The 21,931-nt window shown below is 47.7% G+C and overlaps 1 protein-coding gene across 1 annotated transcript; it reads right to left on the reverse strand.

Moving 5' to 3' along the window:
* Positions 1 to 265: 265 nt before the first annotated feature.
* On the reverse strand, positions 266 to 21,478 carry AADACL4 (arylacetamide deacetylase like 4). The gene is made up of 4 exons (XM_033229366.1): positions 21,311 to 21,478; positions 14,391 to 14,607; positions 5,466 to 5,529; positions 266 to 1,386 (listed from the first exon to the last, which is right to left on the reverse strand). Exons 1-4 carry the CDS (start codon positions 21,476 to 21,478, stop codon positions 612 to 614), a joined length of 1,224 nt encoding a protein of 407 aa, XP_033085257.1. The 3' UTR covers positions 266 to 611.
* Between the last annotated feature and the right edge of the window lie 453 nt (positions 21,479 to 21,931).

A 21,931-nucleotide genomic window follows, 5' to 3' on the forward strand; every position in this document is an offset into this window, starting at 1 on the left:
AGCTCCCCAGAGCCCACTCTTTTATTCTGTTCCTTTCCTCTTGCCTCTTTCCCTGTCTCTCTCTTTCCCATAATCCCCTCTGAGATCTTCATTTAGTGCAGCCCAAGGGTGGCTGTGTCAAGGGTAGAATTTCATTGCAACAGCATTTCTCAGACCAGCTGGAGCCAATCAAAGTTGAGATTTGACCCAGTGACCTTTGACCGCAGGAACAATTAGATGCCCCCTCCAGCTATGCTTTATCATCATGGATATAGATTCACCACCAACAGTATGACCAGTTGTTGGCATTTATTCTGCACACATCTTATCTGTTGGGGCTTTGAGAAATTTTTAAAGGCATTTTGTTCTCCTTTTGATATTTATTTCACCTCAGTGGGAATGTTAGAGAATGTTGCTAGATCCAGCATTGGACATTGTTAGTACTGGAAGGAAACAGACACAGTTTGGATTTTCTTGAATACTAAGCAAGACTCTTAGCTTACTTCTCACCCTTCCCAGGTGACCAAGCATTGATGTAGCACCTCTTTAGTCAATAAAATAGAACTCACTAAAGCACCCAGTTTCTGGTAGAGTCCATACTTGCCCCCCCGCTTTGGGGCCCGGGGTTACCATCATATGCCCTTTACATAACTGACTACAGCATTCACAATCTTCAGGGAGCATGGGAAGGAGAGAGCCTTCTTATCAAAAAAGATAACGGATCCGTGAAAACCATCCTCCAGGTGGTACCATGTCACGCGGACCCCCTGGTCCTCCAAGCGCTTCTTATAGAGCAAGCTGTCATCACGGAGTATGTCATTCTCACAGCTCACCAGGAAAGACTCAGGCAGCTGAGCAATGACCTCATCATCTGCTATCAGGGGTGAATTTTCTACATCCAGCATATGTTTGGCTTCTAGATAGGCAGCTTCATTAAAAGGCCCGGGAGACCAGGGTTGGTAGCCTCTGTTCTTAAATTTCTTGGGGATGTTGTCAGGGCTGAGCCACTTCTCGTACTTCCTCCAGACATCTGGGGGTACACAAGTGCCGTTCAAGATGGCATCACGCCAGGAAAGGTCAATGGCCAGATAGTTACACAGAGAAGTCACCAAGAACTTCCGGGAAAGTAATGGGACATTCTGGTTCTGCTGAAAGGATGGCAACTGCAGACAGAATGCCTGGACAAATGGATAAATCAGAACCTGAGCCCGGATCCGGGGAAGATCTGATCTGCCCACCAAGGCCTGGGTGATGGCAGCCACCACTGCGCCTCCGATGCTTTCTCCACAGACCACAACCCTGGAGGCGTCCACCCCATAGGTTTCCAGGGCCTTCAGGAAGTGAATGGAGGCATTCATGCAGTCTTGGAAAAGGGCGGGGAAATGGTGGTCAGGAACCTTCCGGTACCTAAAAGGAAAACAAGGAGCAACAGGACACCAGTGTGGACAGTGTTGCTAGGGAGCTGTTTCAACAGAATCCTCAACCCCCTTACAAGACTGTGTCTGATTAAATCCTCAGAATAACCCTATGAAGTAAGGATTTCATCCCCATTGTCTTCCTATGAGCATGTGAAGAACCTGCCTAGAGTCATACAGGCCAGGATTCTTCACTCCAAACCTGTGCCCTGTCAGCTTCCCGTAAACTCCATATGAGGTGATGCAACTTTGTTTTCATTGAAACTATTTGCTTTGGGCGCAAAACAACCAGCAATGGCTGAAAAAAATGTCAAATGAAACCACTACCAATCCCACTGCCTGTCTGTAGAGAAAGGGAGAGAGATCACTAAAGTTAAAGTCAAGAGGAAGTTACTGTCAGGCAGAATTTTTTTTTAAATCAAAAATCTAGGCCGGGCGTGGTGGCTCACGCCTGTAATCCCAACACTTTGGGAGGCCAAGGCAGGCAGATCACGAGGTCAGGAGATCGAGACCATCCTGGCTAACACGGTGAAACCCCGTCCCTACTAAACAAAATACAAAAAATTAGCCGGGCGTGGTGGCGGGCACCTGTAGTCCCAGCTACTCAGGAGACTAAGGCAGGAGAAAGGCCTGAACCTGGGAGGTGGAGCTTGCCATAAGCTTAGATCGTGCCACTGCACTCCAGTCTGGGGGACAGAACGAGACTCCATCTCAAAAACAAAAAAATCTAATTTTAAAAAATTGACTAGGCATGCATGGTGGCACACATCTGTAGTCTCAGCTACCCAGGAGGCTGAGGCAGGAGGATTGCTTGAGCCCAGAAGGTTGAGGCAGCAGTGAGCTGTGATTACACCACTGCACTCCAGTGTGGGAGGCGAGAGGGGCAGGGAGTGTTCTGAAGGTGCAGTGTAGAGACAGAAAGCTAGCCTGGAAATCCACAGCTCAAGCTGCAGAAGACCCAGGTGCCAGTGGCTGGTGAATAACACTAGGGGGTTGGTCTTAAGTATCCTGAGGTTTGGTTTCCAAATTATGTCTCCTCAAATAAATTCAAGGGCAAAGAAAAGGAGCTTTAAAATGAGCCTTTAAAAACAGTAATGAACAAGCTAATTAATGCATAAATTGAGATTAAGATAATAGAAAGGAATAAAAAAATAGAAATAGTTTGGCTTAACTGATTGGAGCAGAGAGTTTATCTAAACAATTGTTCTCTTAAATGTTAATTTGAAGTTGTTGCTGATCATCTTTTCTATTCTTAAAATCTATCATTGAAAACATCAAGGCCGGGTGGTGACTCACGCCCGTAATCCCAGCACTTTGGGAGGCCGACGATCATTCACCCTCAGGAGTTCAAGACCAGCCTGGCCAACATGATGAAACTTCATCTCTACTAAAAATACAAAAATTAGCGGGGTGTGGTGGCGGGAGCCTGTAATCCCAGGCACTCGGGAGGCTGAGGCAGGAAAATCACTTGAACCCAGGAGGCAGAGGTTGCAGTGAGCCAAGATTGTACCACTGCACTCCAGCCTGGGAGACAGAGCAAGACTCCATCTCAAAAAAAAAAAAAGAAAAAGAAAAGAAAACATCAAAAAGGTGTATTTTAATTATCACATTAAATTTGGAAGAAGCTCATAAGGAAAAATAACATCTTGGACTAGTGGCTTTCAACTTAGAACAACAAAATTATTTTTTTTCTTAGAAGAAAAAAATGATGTAAGAGCCCCACTGTATAAAATAAACAAATGCAGTTGTTCTGGTTTTGCCCAAGGGTAAGGAACATAAGCTCTCATTCTGTCTCCTTCTTCTTTGACTTCCACAGCTGCCTCTAAGACATCACAGGGAACCCCAGGGCTCTAAAGAACCAGTTTGAAAACCACTGCCTTCCCTTAGACCTTGAATTTTGTTTCCTTTAAAAGTTCATTTAACACCTCATCTTTCAAAATAGAGTTTGATTGATTGCAGTATAGTGTAGTACCCATCTAGGAAACAATTATCACCCAGTTATCTTATTGCCCATTTCCTAGATGGCCAATATATTGATAAATCTATCAATGTTATCAAAGCAGGTTCCCATTTAAGCTCGGGCAAAACACATGCCTCTCAGAGGGTCCTTGCAGGGAGGTAGCCCCTGCACCTGGTAGCAGTGAATACAAACCTCAGCTTTCATTTTCCCATTTCTAGAAATGAATACTCCTCACTAAATGTTGAACATATGACTCCAACATGATGAAGGGGATAACAAATATTAGGTGCTTTCTATGGGCAAAGTCTCTGACCTGCCAGAAAGAGGCAGAAATTCTCCTGCGCCTCCCTGCACTCCTCTCTTGCTCACTGTGATAGACTGAATGTGTGTGTCCCCCTAAAATTCCTGTGTTGAAATCCTACACTGCAATGTGAGGGTATTAGGAAGTGGGGCCTTAGGAAAGTGATCAGGTCATGAGGGTGGAGCCCTTGTGAATGGGATGAGTGCCCTTGTGAAGGAGGCTTTAGAGAGTTCTCTGGCTTCTCTTTCTGCCATGTTAGGATACAAGGAGAAGCTGGCAGTCTACAGCCTGGAAAAGGGTCTTCACCAGAGCCTAACCATGCTGACACCCTGATCCTGGACTTGTAGCCTCCAAAACTATGAGAAATCAATGTGTTGTTTAAGCTACCCCATCTATGGTAATTTATTATAGCAGCCCAAACTAAGAAACTCACCCAGAGGTGAAGGCTTCGCAGAACCAAAGATCAAAAGACCCATCTTCTCCAAGAGCTCGGGTAGGGAGTCCCAACCAGGCCTTAGACATCTCCCTTCCTTCAGTGTGTCTCAGGGTGTCTCCTCCCAGCTACTGTCTCCCTGCAGCCTCCTAGAAGCCCTTATCTGTGTGCATGCAGCTCCATCAGCCACTCTATCAAAACTGCCCTGGCCCGTGCACCAGGTCTAAGTATCTGGGATAATGGTATCCTAAGGAATTTTCTACAATGTATTAATGCAGGTGCTTATTGATACCTTTATGTGCTACCTGTTCAAGGGATGCTTTTATTATCACAAAGGCCTTTGGTGACATAGACTGTAATGGTGGAATTTCAGACACAATGGTAAGCCACCTGGGAGGTATGTTGACAAATACTAGAAAGTGCTGGCTTCCTCAATCTCATCAGAGAGGACCAGAGATGTTAAGTGACTTTGTTTAAGTCACACAGCTATTCTGTCTACCAAAGCCTAAGGGCAGCTAAGGTTTGAGGAGGTCCATTTTAGAGGTAGAATCTAAAAAAGCAGATTTCAATTTATCTCACTGGCCTTCTCTAAACTCTTTCCCAGTGATGTGAAATCTCTTGGGCCAAGAACCAGAATCCTAGTGAGTAGCCCTTACTGGCCCCTCCATCCACTCTAAAGATGCCCCCATCTCCCTTTTATTTATATAGGACCAGGGTTGTATCTTAAGACACTCTCAACACTAGTTCCTGCAGGATCAGAAACTTAGTTAGTTTTTAACAATGCAATAAGCACCTGCAGAGCCATCACCCCAAACAACAGCTAGAATCTTGACCATCGCCTTCACCAAACCCACCATCATGCCATTTTGCTTCTCCCCCAACTTAATGAATGGTTACCCTGAATCCTGTATCTATCATTTTTTCTTTCTATGTTACATTGTCTTATTGTGTCTATGTGTATTCCTCGAAAGTATTCTTTTGGTGTTGACGTTTTTACCTTTGCAAAACGAGTATCAGCCTTTATGTAATTTTTTGAAAATGTTTCACTTAGTTTTATACTACTAAGATTCATTTGCAATATGGTACACCTTTCTAGTTCATTTATTTAAATGGCTATGGAACATTCTATAATATCTTCATGGCTATGTAATCTAACAGTTGCTATAGTGTGGTTTATTCATGCATGCCCCTGTTCATGGATAGGACAGTTGTTTCCAGGTTTTTGCTCTTTTGAGCACTGCCGCACCCATCTCTGTGGATGCGTGTCCAAGAGTTGTCTCTTGGGAGTTAGGGCCTCTCTGATCTACAAATCACCCGTGAACTTACCCTATCTCCTCTCACCCCTGTTGAACCTACCAGCTGTCTCCAGCAACTCACCCAATCATCAGAAGTACAGAGTCAGTCTCCCGGGCCAAATAATTGCACAGGCCATGGTAACAATCTGCAAGACAAAAACAGTCAGAGCAGCAGCCCATGAGTGGGACCCAGACCATCTCACCACAGCCCCCAGGAAGAGCCAGCTGACAATCTTGGTGTAGGGTGTGGCATACTCTCTGTTTCTGTCCTTGCCTCCTCTGCCTGGGCAGAGCCAACGAGCCAGGCCAAATCAGACATCTGTCCCCAACCTCCTGAATTTGGGGGCTCAAATGCACCTTGGGGCTCACTTTCTGCAACATTTATTTTACAGTGGAGGAAATCAGGAACCTGGTAATCTTAGTGATCTGAAATGGACAAAACCAAGGGAAGTTAGGCACGACTGCCCTGGAATATTAATAATAACTATCTATTTATAGTGATCAAGAAATAAACAAGGGTTGGACGGGATGGTTCTATTAGTAGAGTGGTGCACGTGAAGTTCTCAGAGGCAGGTCCATTCATATGAGTACGTAGAACATACTAGCACAGTGGCAGACATAGAATCACTGCCAAATACACTTCTAATTCAGTCATTCTCAACTTCAGCCATACACAGAGGTACCACGGAGTTTTTACAAGTCCTCAGGCCCAGGTTAAACCTCAAACCAATTAAATCAGAATCTCTAGGGTGGAAGCTCAGGCATCAGGATTTTCTAAATCATACCAGGTAATTCCAGGGTTTGGGGGAGATTGCTGAAGTGGGTACATGCTTCATTAATGCTCTTTGAGGGAGGTGACAGTGGTTCTGCATGGAGCCAGAGGCACAGAGGGGTCTAAACTGAGTCGGAGCAGTCAGCCCCTAAGTTGAAGTTTCCATGCTAATAGGTCTCAGTCCTGGGCGCACATTGCAGTCATCTGACGAGCTGTTTAAAAATACTAATGCCCTGGCTCACGCCTGTAATCCCAGCACTTTGGGAGGCCAAGGCGGGTAGATCATGAGGTCAGGAGTTTGAGACCAACCTGGCCAATATGGTGAAACCCCATCTCTACTAAAAATACAAAAATTAGCCAGGCATGGTGGCACATGCCTGTAGTCCCAGCTACTCAGGAGGCTGAGGCAGAAGAATTGCTTGAACTTGGGAGGCAGAGGTTGCAGTGAGTCAAGATCATGCCACTGCACTCCAGCCTGGGTGACAGAGCAAGATCCCATCTCAAAAAAAAAAAAATTGCTGATGTCTGGGTCCCGCCCATTTAGCCTGGGGTAAGACCTGGGTGTGGATATGACGTTAAAATTCCCAGGTGATTTTAAGGCCCAGCCAAAGTGGAGACCTCTGCTAGCCATGATCGGGGCCAACCTGGGTGTCATCTTCCCAGTGTAACCCAGACATTCCTCCTTTCCCAAGCATGTCAGGTCATCCCTGTTTCAGAGATTTGCGCTTGCTGCCCCTTCCACTTAGACTTAATAGGGCCAGGACTAGGGTGAGGTAGGCAAGATATCTGCCTTGGGTACACAATCAAGGGGGGTCCCACAACACTCAGCCATACAGAAAAAATAACATTTGGAAGCAATTAAGAAATCACAATTAATGCCCAAAAATTGCAAGATGACCAAAATATCAACATTTTAAATAGGCTTAGCTGGGTGCAGTGGCTCACACCTGTAATCCCACACTTTGGGAGGCCAAGGCAAGAGGACCACTTGAGCCCGGGAGTTAGAGACCAGGCTGGGCAATACAGCAAGACCCTGTCTCTGTAAAAATAATTAGGCCAGGCACAGTGGCTCACTCCCGTAATCTCAACACTTTGGAAGGCCAAGGTGGGGGATCACTTGAGCCCAGTAGTTCAAGACCAGCCTGGCAACACAGGGAGACTCCATCTCTACATATAATTTAAAACTTAGCCAGGCATGGTGGTACATGCCTGTGGTCCCAACTACCAAGGAGGCTGAGGCAGGAAGATCACCTGAGCCCAGGAGGTTGAGGCTGCAGTGAGCCATAATTGCATCACTGCACTCCAGCCTGGACAACAGAGTGAGACTTTGTCTCAAAATAAATAAACAAACAAACAAACAAATGCATAATTACCTAGGGGTGGTCCCGCTACTTGGGATGCTGAAGCAGGAGGATTGCTTGAGCCCAAGAGTTGGAAGCTGCAGTGAGCTGTGATCACGCCACTGCACTCCAGCCTGGGTGACAGTGCAAGACCCTGTCCTTAAAATATATATATATGTATATAAACAGGTTTCTACTTTTCTTTTCTTTTCTTTTCTTTTTGAGAAGGAGTCTCACCCTGTCGCCCAGGCTGGGGTGCGGTGGCGCCATCTCCGCTCACTGCAAGCTCCACCTCCCGGGTTCACACCATTCTCCTGCCTCAGCCTCCTGAGTAGCTGGGACTATAGGTGCCCACCACCATGCCCAGCTCATTTTTTGTATTTTTAGTAGAGACGGGGTTTCACCGTGTTAGCCAGGATGGTCTCGATCTCCTGACCTCGTGATCCGTCTGCCTCAGCCTCCCAAAGTGCTGGGATTACAGGCGTGAGCCACTGCGCCCAGCCACAGGCTTCTACTTTTCACTTGCACATTTGCTCTACCCTGTTGGGTCCTGCCTGTGTATATATTTTGACATTTTGTTCATCATTAATTGTTTTGCATTAATATTTGGTTTTTTAAACATTGCATTAAAATATTACTTATCTTGATGAATGAATGTTCTGGCATCCTCTGAATTTGAAGCCTGAAGCAAGTGTCTCCCTCTAGCCCCAGCCCTCTCTTGGAAGGCTCTTCTCTGGCTCCCAAAGGGCCAGATCCTCCTCATCCATTGAGCCTGAGCTCGAATCTGACTTCTCTGATGAGAAGAGCTAAATCGGAATGATGCTGTGAGTCATTCTCCATGCCACCTGTGTAATCATGATCTGCAGTAACTTCAGTGTCCGGCTCCCTCAGGTGACAGTCAGGTCCATGAGGCCAGGGACTGGGTTCTGTTCCCATGACAACAGATCCCGCTGGAGAATGTCCATCATCACTTCCACCACTAGGTGTCAGTACATCCTAATCTCCGGGAAGTTATGTGCCGGGAGAAGCCCGCCTTTTCCTATGGGCAAATTTTTCTCGCGTGTGTCCATGCATCCGTCCATACATCCATATCCATTTGTTCATTCGCGAGCTCATCCTTTCATCCACTTATTCCCCCATCCATCTATTTATTCGTGCATTCACTCATTCAATTCAAAAAATGAAAACAACAGGCACTGGGGATCCAGCAACAAACAAAACTTCCTGCACTCTTCATTTTTAGTGGGGGGAATCAAGTACTAAATAAGGAAACCCATGAAAGAACAAAATGAGCTCCGACTGTGTCAAGCACCTGAAGAAAATTAACAAGGATGAAGCCGGGGGTGGAGACAGGGGTGCAGGCAGGGCAGGGCAGCGTCAGCACCGGGGGTGGAGACAGGGGTGCAGGGCAGGGCAGCAGTCAGCAGGGAGAGTTCTTAGATAAGATGTCCAGGGAGGGTGAGACAGGAATAACACAGGGTGGTTACAGGAGAATAGAAAATTCCAGGCCAGGCGTGGTGGCTCACACGTGTAATCCCAGTACTTTGGGAGGCCAAGGCGGGCAGATCACCTGAGGTCAGGAGTTTGATACCAGCTTGGCCAACACGGCGAAACCCCGTCTCTACTAAAAAGACAAAAATTATCTGGGTGTGGTGGCACGTGACTGCAATCCCAGTTACTTGGGAGGCTGAGGCACGAGACTCGCTTGAATCCGGGAGGTGGAGGTTGCAGTGAGCTGAGATCGTGCCACTGCACTCCAACCTGGGAGACAGAGTAAGACTCTGTTGAAAGAGAAAAGAAAGGGAAGGAAAGCGAAGAAAAGGAAGGAAGGAAGGAAGGAAAGAAAGAAAGAAAAAAGAAAGAAAGAAAAAGAAAGAAAGAAAGAAAGAAAGAAAGAAGGAAGGAAGGAAGGAAGGAAGGAAGGAAAAGGAAGGAAGGAAGGAAGAAGAAAGGAAGGAAGGAAGGAGAAGGGAAGGGAAGGAAGGAAGGAAAGAAAAGGAGGGAGGGAAGGAAGGAAGGAAGGAGAAGGAAGGGAGGAAGGAAGGAAGGAAGGAAGGACAGGAAAGAAAGAAAGAAAGAAAGAAAGAAAGAAGAAAGAAAGAAAGAAAGAAAGAAGGAAGGAAGAAGAAAGGAAGGAAGGAGAAGGAAGGGAGGAAGGAAGGGAGGAGAAGGAGAGGGAAAGACAGAAAGGCAGAGAAAGAAGAGAGAGAGAAAGAAAGAAAAAAAGAAAGAAAGAAGGAAAGGAAGGAAGGAGAAGAAAGGGAGGAAGGAAGGGAGGAGAGGGAGAGGGAAAGACAGAAAGAGAGGCAGAGAAAGAAGAGAGAAAGAGAGTAAGAGAGAAAGAAAGAGGGGAAGGAAGGAAGGAAAGAAGGAAGGAAGGAAGGAAAGAAAGAAGGAAGGAAGGTGAGAGAGAAGGGGAGAAGAAAAGAGAAGAGAAGACAAGACAAGACAATTCCAGGCAGCAGTTTCACACAATGAGCAAAAGGAAACTTGAAATGACTGCAGAAGCTAGAGACTGATAAAACCCTGAAAAGCCAGGGTGTGAACCAAGCTGGCTAAGACCGACTAGACCCAACATGGCACTGGATTTGACCTGAGTCTCTCCTAGGACCTCCTTCTATGCTCATCAGCATACACACACCCACTAGTACCATGGCAGTTCTGGGACACCCATATTTGGTGTACAAACGGGTGCCACCACAGTTCCGAGAAAACACCATTTTCCAGGAATTTTCATGAATATTCCACCCCTTGGTTAAAGAAACCTATAAAAGTAGCCGCCCCAATCCTGGCGCGTGTCTCTCTTGAGTCTGCCTGCACTCTTTTCTTGACGATGTGTTTTTCCCTTTGCAATAAATCTCTGTATTTTCACCATTTTCTGACTCGTCCTTGAATTCGTTCTCATGATAGTGTCAAGATCCTGAACACTGGGGAGGGTCCATGTCCCACCGGCGTTTGGGACCCTCCCGCAGCCCAGCAGTGTCATCTTTGTGGCACGCCAGCCAGGGACATCATCACTCCCATTTTAGAACCACTGGCAATTGGTAAGCCCCGCTCCAACCTTAGTTGGAGTCCTCTTGTTCTCTGGAATTACTACTTTCTTCCTTGTTTCTTGGAGCTAACTATAGCCTGCCTCCCCACTGCTCCCTCAGGCTGGAAAACCCAATTCACCCTGATGAGCAACAAGCAGAGATGAGACATTGTCAACCTACACAGAGTAGTTTGGGTTTTTGTTTGTTTGCTTTTTTTTTTTTTTTTTTTTTAGACAGTCTTTCTCTGTCACCCAGGCTGGAGTGCAGTGGTGTGATCTTCGCTCACTGCAACCTCTGCCTCCCGGGCTCAAACAGTCCTCTTGCTTCAGCCTCCTGAGTAGCTAGGACTACAGGCATGCCCCACCAGCCCAGCTAACTTTTGTATTTTTTGTAGATAAGGGGTGTTTCACTATGTTGCCAGGGCCGGTCTTGAACTCCTGAGCTCAAGCAGTCCTCCTGTCTCAACCTCCCAAAGTGCTGGGATTCCAGGCATAAGCTGCCATGCCCTGCCTTACACTGAGTAGCTTTGAGGCACCATGGACCTCCCTGACATGAGGCTAATGAGGGTGGTAGGATAAAAACCCATACCAGGCAGTGGATGGATGGTTTCCAAGGAACACTATGACTTTTTCCTGGGAAGGGTCTTCTGTTTTCCCAAGGGACCAGCTGTGCCAAGCCACTGATGCTAGTTGGGAAATGTTTTCTCCTTCTTGTCTTTCTTTAAACCCTACTGTTGTGATTTTCTCTTCTCATGCTTCTTCCTCACACTTCACCCGACAGCTTAGTGAACTCTTTAGACACAGCAGGATAGGCCCCTTAGATACTATTCTCTGGAATGCCAAGGGGGGTCCCTTCAAGGTCCCGATTTTTTGGCCATACTGAATCATCTCTACTCCCAAGCTTTACCCGGCGGTAAATGTTCAGATGGATATCGGCAAGCTTGCAGGCCCACAACTTGCCCTTCTCAACCCTCCCATTTCCAAAGCCCCAGGGGTCACGGATGCCTGGGCAACACTGAGACTCCAGGGATGCCTGGATGCCGAGGACAGTAGGGCTCCAGGGATGCCTGGACACTGAGGCAGCCAGCCAAGAGAAGTGGGATGCCTCTGGGATGCCTGTCTCCCTGGCATGGCCATGGAGCTGGCCAATCACGAGGGACATTTCATAAAATGCCAGGATCAGTCCATCCATGAGGGAACCATACTGTTATTTTCCCCTTCTCTCTCAAGTCATGCCAAGGACAAGCCAAGGCCATTTGAGACACATTCTTAAAAACTGCAATAATTTTAAACTTGATGGGCTTAGAAGAAACTCATTTCTTTCTGTAACACCATTTGGCCCCAATATAAGTTGGAAAATAGGGTGCAATGGCCAGAGAATGAAACCCTAAATTTTAATACCATTTTGCGATTACGTCTTTTTTGTGAATGTCAGGAGAAATTGACTGAAATACCATATATATAGGCCTTCATGGCTCTTTATCAGAACCCTTTATTAGCCAGTCAGTGCCCAACATCAGGAGAAAATTACAGAAATTGGCTTTGGGACTCCAAATGCCTGTTAATCAAATGCTTGATGTGGCTTTTGGGATATTCAATAATAGGGACAGGGCTGAAAAGGCTGAAAAGACCCGGCATGGCAAACAATGGGATAAAGAGCAGGCCCAAATGATAGCCGCCATTGTAACGCTGCAACCAGTGCCCCACAACCCGAGGGTCACCCAGATGGAGGCGTCACCCATGGGTCAAACAGACCTAACAGCAGACCTACAGGCAATGGCTACTGCTTCAGGTGTGAAAAGCCGGGACACTGAAGCAATGACTGTCCCAGCCAGGGAGCCCACCTAGACCCTACCCTCACTGCAAGCGGAAGGGCCATTGGAAAAGGGACTGCCCTGAGCTCTGAAGGGAGAGAAGGCACCCGATGCCGTAATGGCTGTAACTGAGAACTGAAGAGGCCTGAGGTTCCTGGCAGCCCCCAAAAAAGTCATGGTCATCACAACTGAGGAGCCTCAGTGACTCTTGACGTGGCTGGTAAAAATATTAATTTCGTAATTGACTCAGGGGCCAGTTACTCTCTCCTAAACAGCCATACTGGGCCCTTATCCTCCGAAAGCTACAGTGTCACAGGCGTTGATGGCACCCCAAAATCAAAGTGCTTTACTTTACCCCTGAGCTTCAGGCTAGGACACTATATAGTAACTCATGAGTTTCTAGTTATGCTAGAATGTCCCATTCGTTTATTGGGATGTGTGAGACCCTGACTCAACAACGGATGAATAACATGCACCGACAGACATTCTGCTTTGCCAGTCCGGCTGAGTGTCCGAGTCACTTGCAGACACCAAGCAAGGTACTGTAAAGAGTCAGCAGCCATGGCCCTAACCAGCCAGCAAGACTCGTATTTATTCAGTAAAGATTAATTGACAAAGGCTTCAGTCAACACACCTGTGGGTAATTAACCTGGTCGCCCCTACCCCAGAGAGGGCCGTCTTGCCCACGAATGATCAAAGGTTAGTCTTAGGACCACATGAGGAAACAAGCTATTTAGATAAACTATTCTATCTTCCTTTGTACCTACTTTAAGCTCTTTACTCAAGGTAAGGATTAGGTTGCCTTCAGCCATAACCTTATCCTGAGATTTTTGCAAGAACCTTCAGGCCTTCCAAGAAGGTTTGTAACTATTACAACTAAAATTTTTCCCACCAGTCCCCTACAGGGATGGGACTTCCTAGCCATCCCAGTAAATGAAGGCACTTTATCAGGCCCTAGAAAGCCCTCCTTATTGGCAATGCTTGTTGTTTCTAAACCAGCCTCAGAAAAACAAGAGACCCACACACACACCCCTTGGTTAAAGAAGCACATAAAGGTAGCGTTTCTTTGCGCCTGTCTCTCTTGAGTCCACCCCACTCCCTTTTCTTGAGTGTGTGGTTTTCCCTTTGCAACAAATCTCTGTATTTTCACTATTTTCTGACTTGTCCTTGAATTCATTCTCACAACAGTTTCAAGAGCAGGGACACCAGCTGGAGGTCCCACTGGCCTTTGGGGACATCCCCCAGCCCACTGGTATCAAGACCACTCTGGGGAGGGACAGTTGAGATGCAACTGAAAGAACCAGGGGTAGTCAGCCATGCAGTGTCAGGGATGGGAAGGGTATCTTTTGAGGCTGAGGAAGCAGCAGGTCGAGAATGGTGGTGAGAAGGAGCTGAAGTGTCTGCAGCAGATAGGCGCGTATCGAGACTGCAGCTGAGTGAACGGGTAAGGGCCACCACAGGTTACCCGGGCGAGGCTGTGGGAGGAGTTTGAGTTTCATGGAAGGGCACAGGAGAGATTTAAGTGCAGGACTGACAAGCTCTGACTTGTATTTGTAAAAGATCCCTCTGGCTGCTAGGTGGGGACCAGATATGAGGGGCAAGAGGTGAACCAGGGAGACCCATGACTGGGAGGCTGGGGTGCAAGGGGGCAGGCAAGCAAGGATCGGGTCTTGGGCGATGGCGATACTGCAGAGCTAGAGGGAAATACATGGGTTTGCGAATCATTGTTAATGAGACAGGGCAGGCCAATGACTGTGAGTAGAAAGGGGAGAGAGGAGTCCACAGCCTCTGTGACAGCCCCGCCATGACACTGCTGTCCCCATCTTGACTGAGACTATCATATTATAGAAAAGAAAAGGTTTCCCATGTAGGCTGCCACACCATCTACTGACCTGAGCCCAAAGCCCTTAGTCTGGGCTGTTAACGCTATAAAAATCTCCAACAACTGATTCCTTTAAGCTACAGCAGAAGGGTTCTTGTGGGAGGCATGAGCTAGGCTATGCATGCAGGTGAGGCCCTTCCTCTGCAAAGCCACAGGGAAGCCCCTTACCCAGGCTCCCAAATACTGTGCCCCCTCCATGGTAGAAGATGATGCCTCGCCGGGGTCTGGAGGATGCTGCCTTGGGCTGGAACAGCCTCACGGGTATCGTCCCAAAACGCAGGTCGGTCACCACAAGTTCAGGGTCCTTTTTAATTCTCACGCTATCATGTAAAAAACGGATAAATTTGGGCATAGAGCAAATTCCCAGCTTCTCAAATATATTCCCCTGTTGGAGGTAATCAAAGAAAGCCAGACGTTAGGAGAGGTTAGAATCCGGACGGTAGATTCCCTGACACTTAGAATTGTTAGGATGTTTTCATAGTTTCTCACCTGCCTCCTGTAGGTACAGGGGGCTCTTCAGGAATCCATGGGCTCTGGATTGTGTCCAGGTAGGGGGCTGGATTTTCCAACTTTTCTTCCCAAAGGCTCTTGATTAAATAATGATGTGAATTTGCCAAAGGGTAGCCTAGCTTGGGGCTGACTGGAAAGAAGTCACTGACTTAGAAAAGTCAATTGTTGGCTAGGTGTGGTGGCTCATGCCTGATATCCCAGCACTTTGGGAGGCTGAGGCAGACAGATCACGAGGTCAGGAGATCAAGACCATCCTGGCCGACATGGTGAAACCCCATCTCTACTAAAATTACAAAAATTAGCTGGGCATGGTGGCGAGCGCCTGTAGTCCCAGCTAGTCAGGAGGCTGAGGCAGGAGAATCGCTTGAACCTGGGAGTCAGAGGTTGCAGTGAGCTGAGATCGTGCCACTGCATTAGAGAGAGACTCTGTCTCAGAAAAAAAAAAAAAAGAAAAGCCAATTGGCCAAGGCAACTGGCCGGCAACTTCCCTCTCTATAGCTCTGTGCTGGACTCTCCCCAGCCTGGGATGCAAAGATAGTTTCTCACCTGTATCAACACGTCATTCTTCTGGGTTAGAAAGGATTCCTGACTGTGTCCGTGTTCAACGAAAAAGAGCAACGTGAGCAATTAGGGATGTCTGTTGTGGGCTCAGGTCAAGGGAGTAATGTGTTTTTAAACTAATATGGTCACTCTACTTACAAACAATTCAGCATCTGAATATTTCAAAATATAGTTACAAGGTGTCATATTTCATGTATTAAGTACATTTCAGTGATTCTGGATAATCTCTCCCACAGACCTCACATTTGGAGTGTGTCTTTGTCATAAGGAAAACAGCAAGGGATGATAAGAATGACAAGAACAAGAACAGCTGATACTTATTAGACATTTACAATGTGCCAGTACTGGCCCAAGTGGCTTGGATCATTAACATCATTAACTTGATTAAACTTCTCAGCAACCTTTCTAAGTCAGGCACAATTATCAGCTCCATTTTACAAATCAGGAAATTAAGACATGCCAAAGTCAAGTTCCTTGCCCAGGGTTGTTCAACAAGTAAGATGCAAAATGTGTGTTCTCAACTGCTAAACAAGAGCGAGCTTGGGTTTCGGAGCCAAGCCTATCCAAGCTCAAGTCTGAACCCAAACTCCAATGAACTGAACAGGCTTGTGCATCACTGTCTCTGAGCTTCAATTTCCCTTGTTTACAAAATGAGAGGCATGGTGTGTATGATCCAAAGATGAGGTGTGAGGATGGGATATGACCACCTACATAGAGTGTCTCCCCAGTGGATCCTGGCCAGTGTGAGCCCCACCCTTTCTCTTGCTTGCACCCACTGGGTCTTGTCCGAGGTCCCACGGACTACCCCAATGGGTTCCCTCCATGAAGAGGTCCTCCTAAAGGAACTCCAAACAAAATAATGATTTCCTTGCTTTAATTGGAGGAGAACGAGTTGATCCGCAAGGTGGAGGTCACCTGCTTTTCCCATCAACTGACCCACATCTGAAAATCCCAGGCCTCTATGTTGCACCAGCATGGATCTTCACCTGCTCAGCTGTGAGCTCCCTAAGTCGTGGCACCTGTTGTCGGGGTAGGCTGGCCCCAGCCCTAATCTCCCCGGTTGTCTGCCCTGTTTGCCCACACACTGTGGGCTTCTCCATGCCTCCCTTTGTTTCCTGGGAGCCTTTCTTACCTATTCAGCAGGTGGTTAGACACCAAACTGACTTTCATATCCAGGCTCAAGGGTTATATTCATGTGGGGCCGTCCTCCTCCCTCTCATAGTAATGGCCACTGCCTTCTTGGAGGCCCTCAGTACCCTGTCGCCCAGGTTGGAGTGCAGTGACGCATTCTCAGCTCACTGCAACCTCTGCCTCGAAAGATTTCTTTAGAACTCCTCCAGGGCTTTACTGTGTGGATATGATCACCCATGTTTGTTCCTACCACCAAATCAAATGCTTCACATGATCTAAGGTCTCAGCACCTTCCCCTCTGTCTCCAGCATCTAGAACAAGAAATGTTTGTTTAGGGGATTTGGAACAATGCAGTGTGATGTTAAACCTCCATAGGCATCCTACTACCTCGGGAGGTGTAACATCACGCTGCACTGTGTGATGGCCACTAGCTATGCCACGAAGTTACATTGTTTCGGTTTTGGTTTGGTTTTCCGATTCTGAGTCCACATTTTCTATAGCTGGTAACAGGACAGAGGCACAGAGGAAAACTGATTATTAAGATTATACATGGGGGCCGGGCGCGGTGGCTCAAGCCTGTAATCCCAGCACTTTGGGAGGCCGAGACGGGCGGAGATCGAGACCATCCTGGCTAACACGGCGAAACCCTGTCTCTACTAAAAAATATAAAAAAGAAAAAAAAACTAGCCGGGCGAGGTGGCTGGCGCCTGTAGTCCCAGCTACTCGGGAGGCTGAGGCAGGAGAATGGCATAAACTCGGGAGGCGGAGCTTGCAGTGAGCTGAGATCCGGCCACTGCACTCCAGCCTGGGCGACAGAGCGAGACTCCGTCTCAAAGAAAAAACAAACAAAAAAAAAAGATTATACATGGGAGTATCGAGATTTTAAAAATATCTGAGGTCCAGTGGCCGGGTGCGGTGGCTCACACCTGTAATCCCAGTACTTTGGGAGGCCAAAGTAGACAGATTGCTTGAGCCCAGGAGTTCAAGACCAGCCTGGACAACATGGAGAAACCCCATCTCTACAAAAAATTAAAAAAAAAAAAAGAAAGAAAAGCCAAGCATGGTGGTGCATGCCTGTGGTCCCAGCAACTCGAGAGGCTAAGGTGGGAAAATTACTTGAACCTGGAAGATGACGGTTGCAACGAGTCGAGATCGTGCCACTGCACTTCAGCCTGGGTGACAGAGTGAGACTCCATCTCAAAAAAAAAAAAAAGAAAAGAAAAGAAAAGAAATATCTGAGGTCCAGAATTTTAGATAGTTGTTGAAACTCCTTGACAAATATTGCATGGTTTGCCCTTTAAGAGAAAACCAGGCCGGGTGCAGTGGCTCACATCTGTAATTCCAGCATTTTGGGAGGCTGAGGTGGGCAGATCACAAGGTCAGGAGATGGACTAACCTGGCTAACATGGCTAACCTGGCTAACATGGTGAAACCCCATCTCTACAAAAAATACAAAAAATTAGCCAGGCATGGTGGCACGCACCTGTAGTCCCAGCTACTCGGGAGGCTGAGGCGGGAGAATCACTTGAATATGGGAGGCAGAGGTTGCAGTGAGCTAAAAATTCACCATTGCACTCCAACCTGGGTGACAGAGCGAGACTCCGTCTCAAAAACACAAAAGAAAAGCAATAGTGGCTGGGTGCAGTGTCTCATGTCTGTAATCCTAACAGTTTGGGAGGCCGAGGCAGGTAGATCTCTTGGGCCCAGCAGTTCAAGACCAGCCTGGGCAACATGACAAAACCCCGTCTCTACAAAAAATGCAAAAAATTATCTGGGCATGGTGGCAGGCGCCTATAGTCTTAGCTACTCAGGATGCTGAGGTGGGAGGATCACCTGAGCCCAGGAGGTCGAGGCTTCAGTAAGCCATGACTGTGCCACTGCACTTCAGCCTAGGTGGTAAGAGACTGAGACTGTCTCAAAAAAAAAAAAAAAGAAGAAGAAGAAGAAAAAGAATAGCAATAGTGTCTGTTATATTACCTTCGTATTTTTTAGTAAGGCTGAAATCGTCCGTAGCAACTTTTAAATCTATAATAATTTCAAGAAATGCTACATCTTTGCCTTCAGGCATTTGATAAGTATACTATGAATAACCGACTTTTACTGAGCCTTTCTAAGCATCCAGCACTGTGCTGTGCATTTTCAATGCTTTTCTCATTTAATCCCCATGTCCCCCTATAAAAAGCCTCCCCGGGGCCACGCACAGTGGTTCACGCCTGTAATCCTAGCACTTTGGAAGGCCAAGGCAGGAGGACGGCTTGAATCCAGGAGTTTAAGATCAGCCTTGGCAACATAGCAAGAACCTATCTGTACAAAATATCAAAAAATTAGCCAGGCGTGATGTGATGGTACATGCCTGTGGTCCCAGTGACGTGGAAGGCTGAGGTGGGAGGATCACTTGAGCCCAGGAGGTGGAGGCTGCAGTGAGCCATGTTCACGCCACTGTACTCCAGCCTAGGTGACAGAGTGAGACCCTGTCTCAGAAAAAAAAAAAAAATTCTCACTTTTCAGAGAAGAAAATAAAGGCTTAAAAACATGAGTCCACAAAGAGAGTAAGTGAGGGCTTCAGGGCTCAGAGGGTGGTCTGACACCAAAACAAAGCTCTTGATTTCCTGGCCATACACTCTTTTTAGCTTTTTCCTTGTCCTTCCTAAACTTCTTGTTCCTGTGTTGTCTATTTGTCCTCTGGAACCCAATGAACATTCACTGCTGCATGCCTTCATCCTCATCATCATCACCCCACGATGGGCAGTGTGTCCCGGGAGGCCCCAGTGCTGGGGGGATCGAGAGAGGACGCCACAAGCTGAACCCACCCTTTCAGTGGCTGCAGACCCATCTCAGTCTGCTGTGAGCAGCCCGTACCAGCTGTCGTCAGTAGATGCTTAGCTTGTGGACTACTTTTGAGGAGAAACACGGAAGGTTAAAAAAAATCACCATTTCTCTGGGCCACCTGAACATCTTAGGCCCTCGTTTTAAGTCCTGGGCTTCAATTTCCCTTGTTTCAGAGTCCCTTGTCCTGGGGCTCTAACCCAACCAGTAACTCCATGTGGATTGCAGCCACTGGCTTCAGACCGCCTAATTCCAGGCTGGTTGCATTCTCCAAATGACAGAGACAAGAGTACTTCCTACGTCCTTGCCCCATCTCCTTGAGTCAGTAGCATCGATGCCATTGCACACTGAACTTGTTCATTTCTCTAAACACGATCTTTTAGAGAATGTTTCTGTTACCCACGGGAACACTACCAGCCGCACAGAAACGTATTTTATGAAATGACTAAACATCTCTATAAACATATTAACCCTCCCAGATGAGGAAACTGAGACACAGAGAGGTTAAGTAAACAGTGCAGGGCCACACAGTGAGTGAGTGGCAGCGCTGGGACACACTCAGACAGTCCGGCTGCTGTCTCTGTTCCTTATTCCTAAGCCCTGCTGTCAGTTGAGCGTGGCCCCCTCATCCTCCTCCACAGCTGCCCTGCGATCAGCAGGAGCTGTTTGGCTTCTATGAGGTCTCCACCCAGGGTTGGGACACCGGGGTTAACTCAGGTTGCCTGCCACAAACAAGATGTCAAACCATTGTTTCCAAATCCACTGCAGCTCTAGGTGTGTGCTGATCCACCCCAAACTCCCAACCCCTAAGCCCTGCTCAGAGCCTGGCTAGCACGGCCACTCAGAAAAGCTGGGTGAATTCATGTATGATTGTATCAACAAAGGTAAGCACCTACCAGATATCAGGCTCTGTGAGTGGAACTGGGCTTACAGAGACGAATAAGGAAAAAAACACCTGTGAGGTCAGGGGTGGTGGCTCACACCCGTAATCCCTACACTTTGGGAGGCCAAGACAGGCAGATTGCTTGAGCCCAGGAGTTCCAGACCAGCCTGGGCAACATAGCAAAACCCTGTCTCTACCAAAAGTACAAAAATCAGCCAGGCATGGTGGTGCACACCTGTAGTCCCAGCTACTTGGGAGGCTGAGATGGGAGGATCGCTTGAGCCCAGGAGGTTGAGGCTACCTTGAGCCATGATTGCACCACTGCACTCCAGCCTGGGCAACAGAGCAAGACCCTGTCTCAAAAAAGTAAAATAAAATAGAAACAACCTGCAGGCAACTCAGTGCACCAAGGGTGAAAGATGGTGCGGCTGAAGGAGGTGCAGGGGCTATCAGGCCACAAGTCTGTGGAAGGCAGGAAATGGGTCTGAAGTTGTTTTTGAATTCTCAGAATAAGGTCCAGTGATTGGCACTTGGTAAATATTTGATGCTGAAGGAAGAAAGGAAAGGAGTTAGAGAGATCAGGAGAGAGGAAGGAAGAAAGGAACAAAAGGAGGAAGAGGAAGAGAGGGAGGGAAGGAAGGAAGGAAGGGAGGGAGGGAGGAGGGAACGAACGAACGAGGGAGGGAGGGAGGCAGGGAAGTAGATAGGGAGGAAGAGAGAGAATGAAGGAAGGAGACAGGGAAGAAGGAAGGAGGGAGGGAGGGAAAGAAAGAAGGAAAAAGGAAGGAAGGGAGGGAAGGAAGGAAGGAAGGCAGAGAGGGAGGGAGGGAAGGAGATAGGGAGGAAGAGAGAGAATGAAGGAAGGAGAGAGGGAGGGAGGAAAGGAAAGAAGGAAAAAAGGAAAGAAGGGAGGGAGAGAAGGAGGGAAGGAAGGAAGGAATGAAGGAAGGAAGGGAGGGAGGGAGGAAGAAAGGCAGGCACGCTATGGGAAGGGAGAAGGAACGAAGGGAGGACAGGAAGAGGGAAACAGAACAGCAGATACAGAAGAGACAAGTCTATCTTGAGGGAGTCTGAAGAGAGAGAGACAGAAGGGAAGTGAAAGAGGGAAAAGAGGGTAAGCTACTGAGAGCAAGAGAGGGAGCCCCGAGGTTATGACGTAGCCTGAGAGTAAACTCACCAAAGTGACCAGGTAGAGGAATATGCAGTGCAGGAATCTCAGCTTGGCAGGATGCTGCAAAGTAGCAGGGACATCCGTGGTGAGGAAGTGCTCAAAGACAGCCCAGACAAAGGCTCCCAGGAAAAAAATGGGCAAAGCCAAGAGTAGCACTAGCCATGGCATAGCCATGTTCCTGGGGCCTCGAGGAGCTGCTGCCCGGAGGAGCTTGCCTGAGAGCTTCTGTGAAGAGGACCTGGCTGGGTTACACCCTCCGCCTCCTCCACCCTACTCTCTCTGGGCTAAGCCTGACACAGTGGCCTGACTTGGCTTCTCAGGGGATGCACAAAAGAGCCAATGGGAGCTGGAGGAACCTGTTTCCCTAAGCAATGTGGAGACCCAGAAAAATCAACACTGCCCCTCATAGGGAGTCTTGGAAGGTGAGTTTGCCAAAGATCTTCAGGAAGATCAGGCTCAAATGGGCATCTCAGCTCCTGGGAACCCTAGAAAAAGATCTAGGGTTGTATAGGCCTCCAGGGCCTGATCCTTCAACTGTAAGGTAGGAGACTTGGCCAGTGTTCCTCGTCAGGGTGTGGTTAGGGTAAGCACAGCACATCTCACCCCAGCTCCCTCGCTAGCTGCCCT

The sequence above is a fragment of the Trachypithecus francoisi genome, unplaced genomic scaffold, assembly GCF_009764315.1.
Source record: "Trachypithecus francoisi isolate TF-2019V2 unplaced genomic scaffold, Tfra_2.0 Lachesis_group12, whole genome shotgun sequence".
NCBI classification, from domain to species: domain Eukaryota; kingdom Metazoa; phylum Chordata; class Mammalia; order Primates; family Cercopithecidae; genus Trachypithecus; species Trachypithecus francoisi.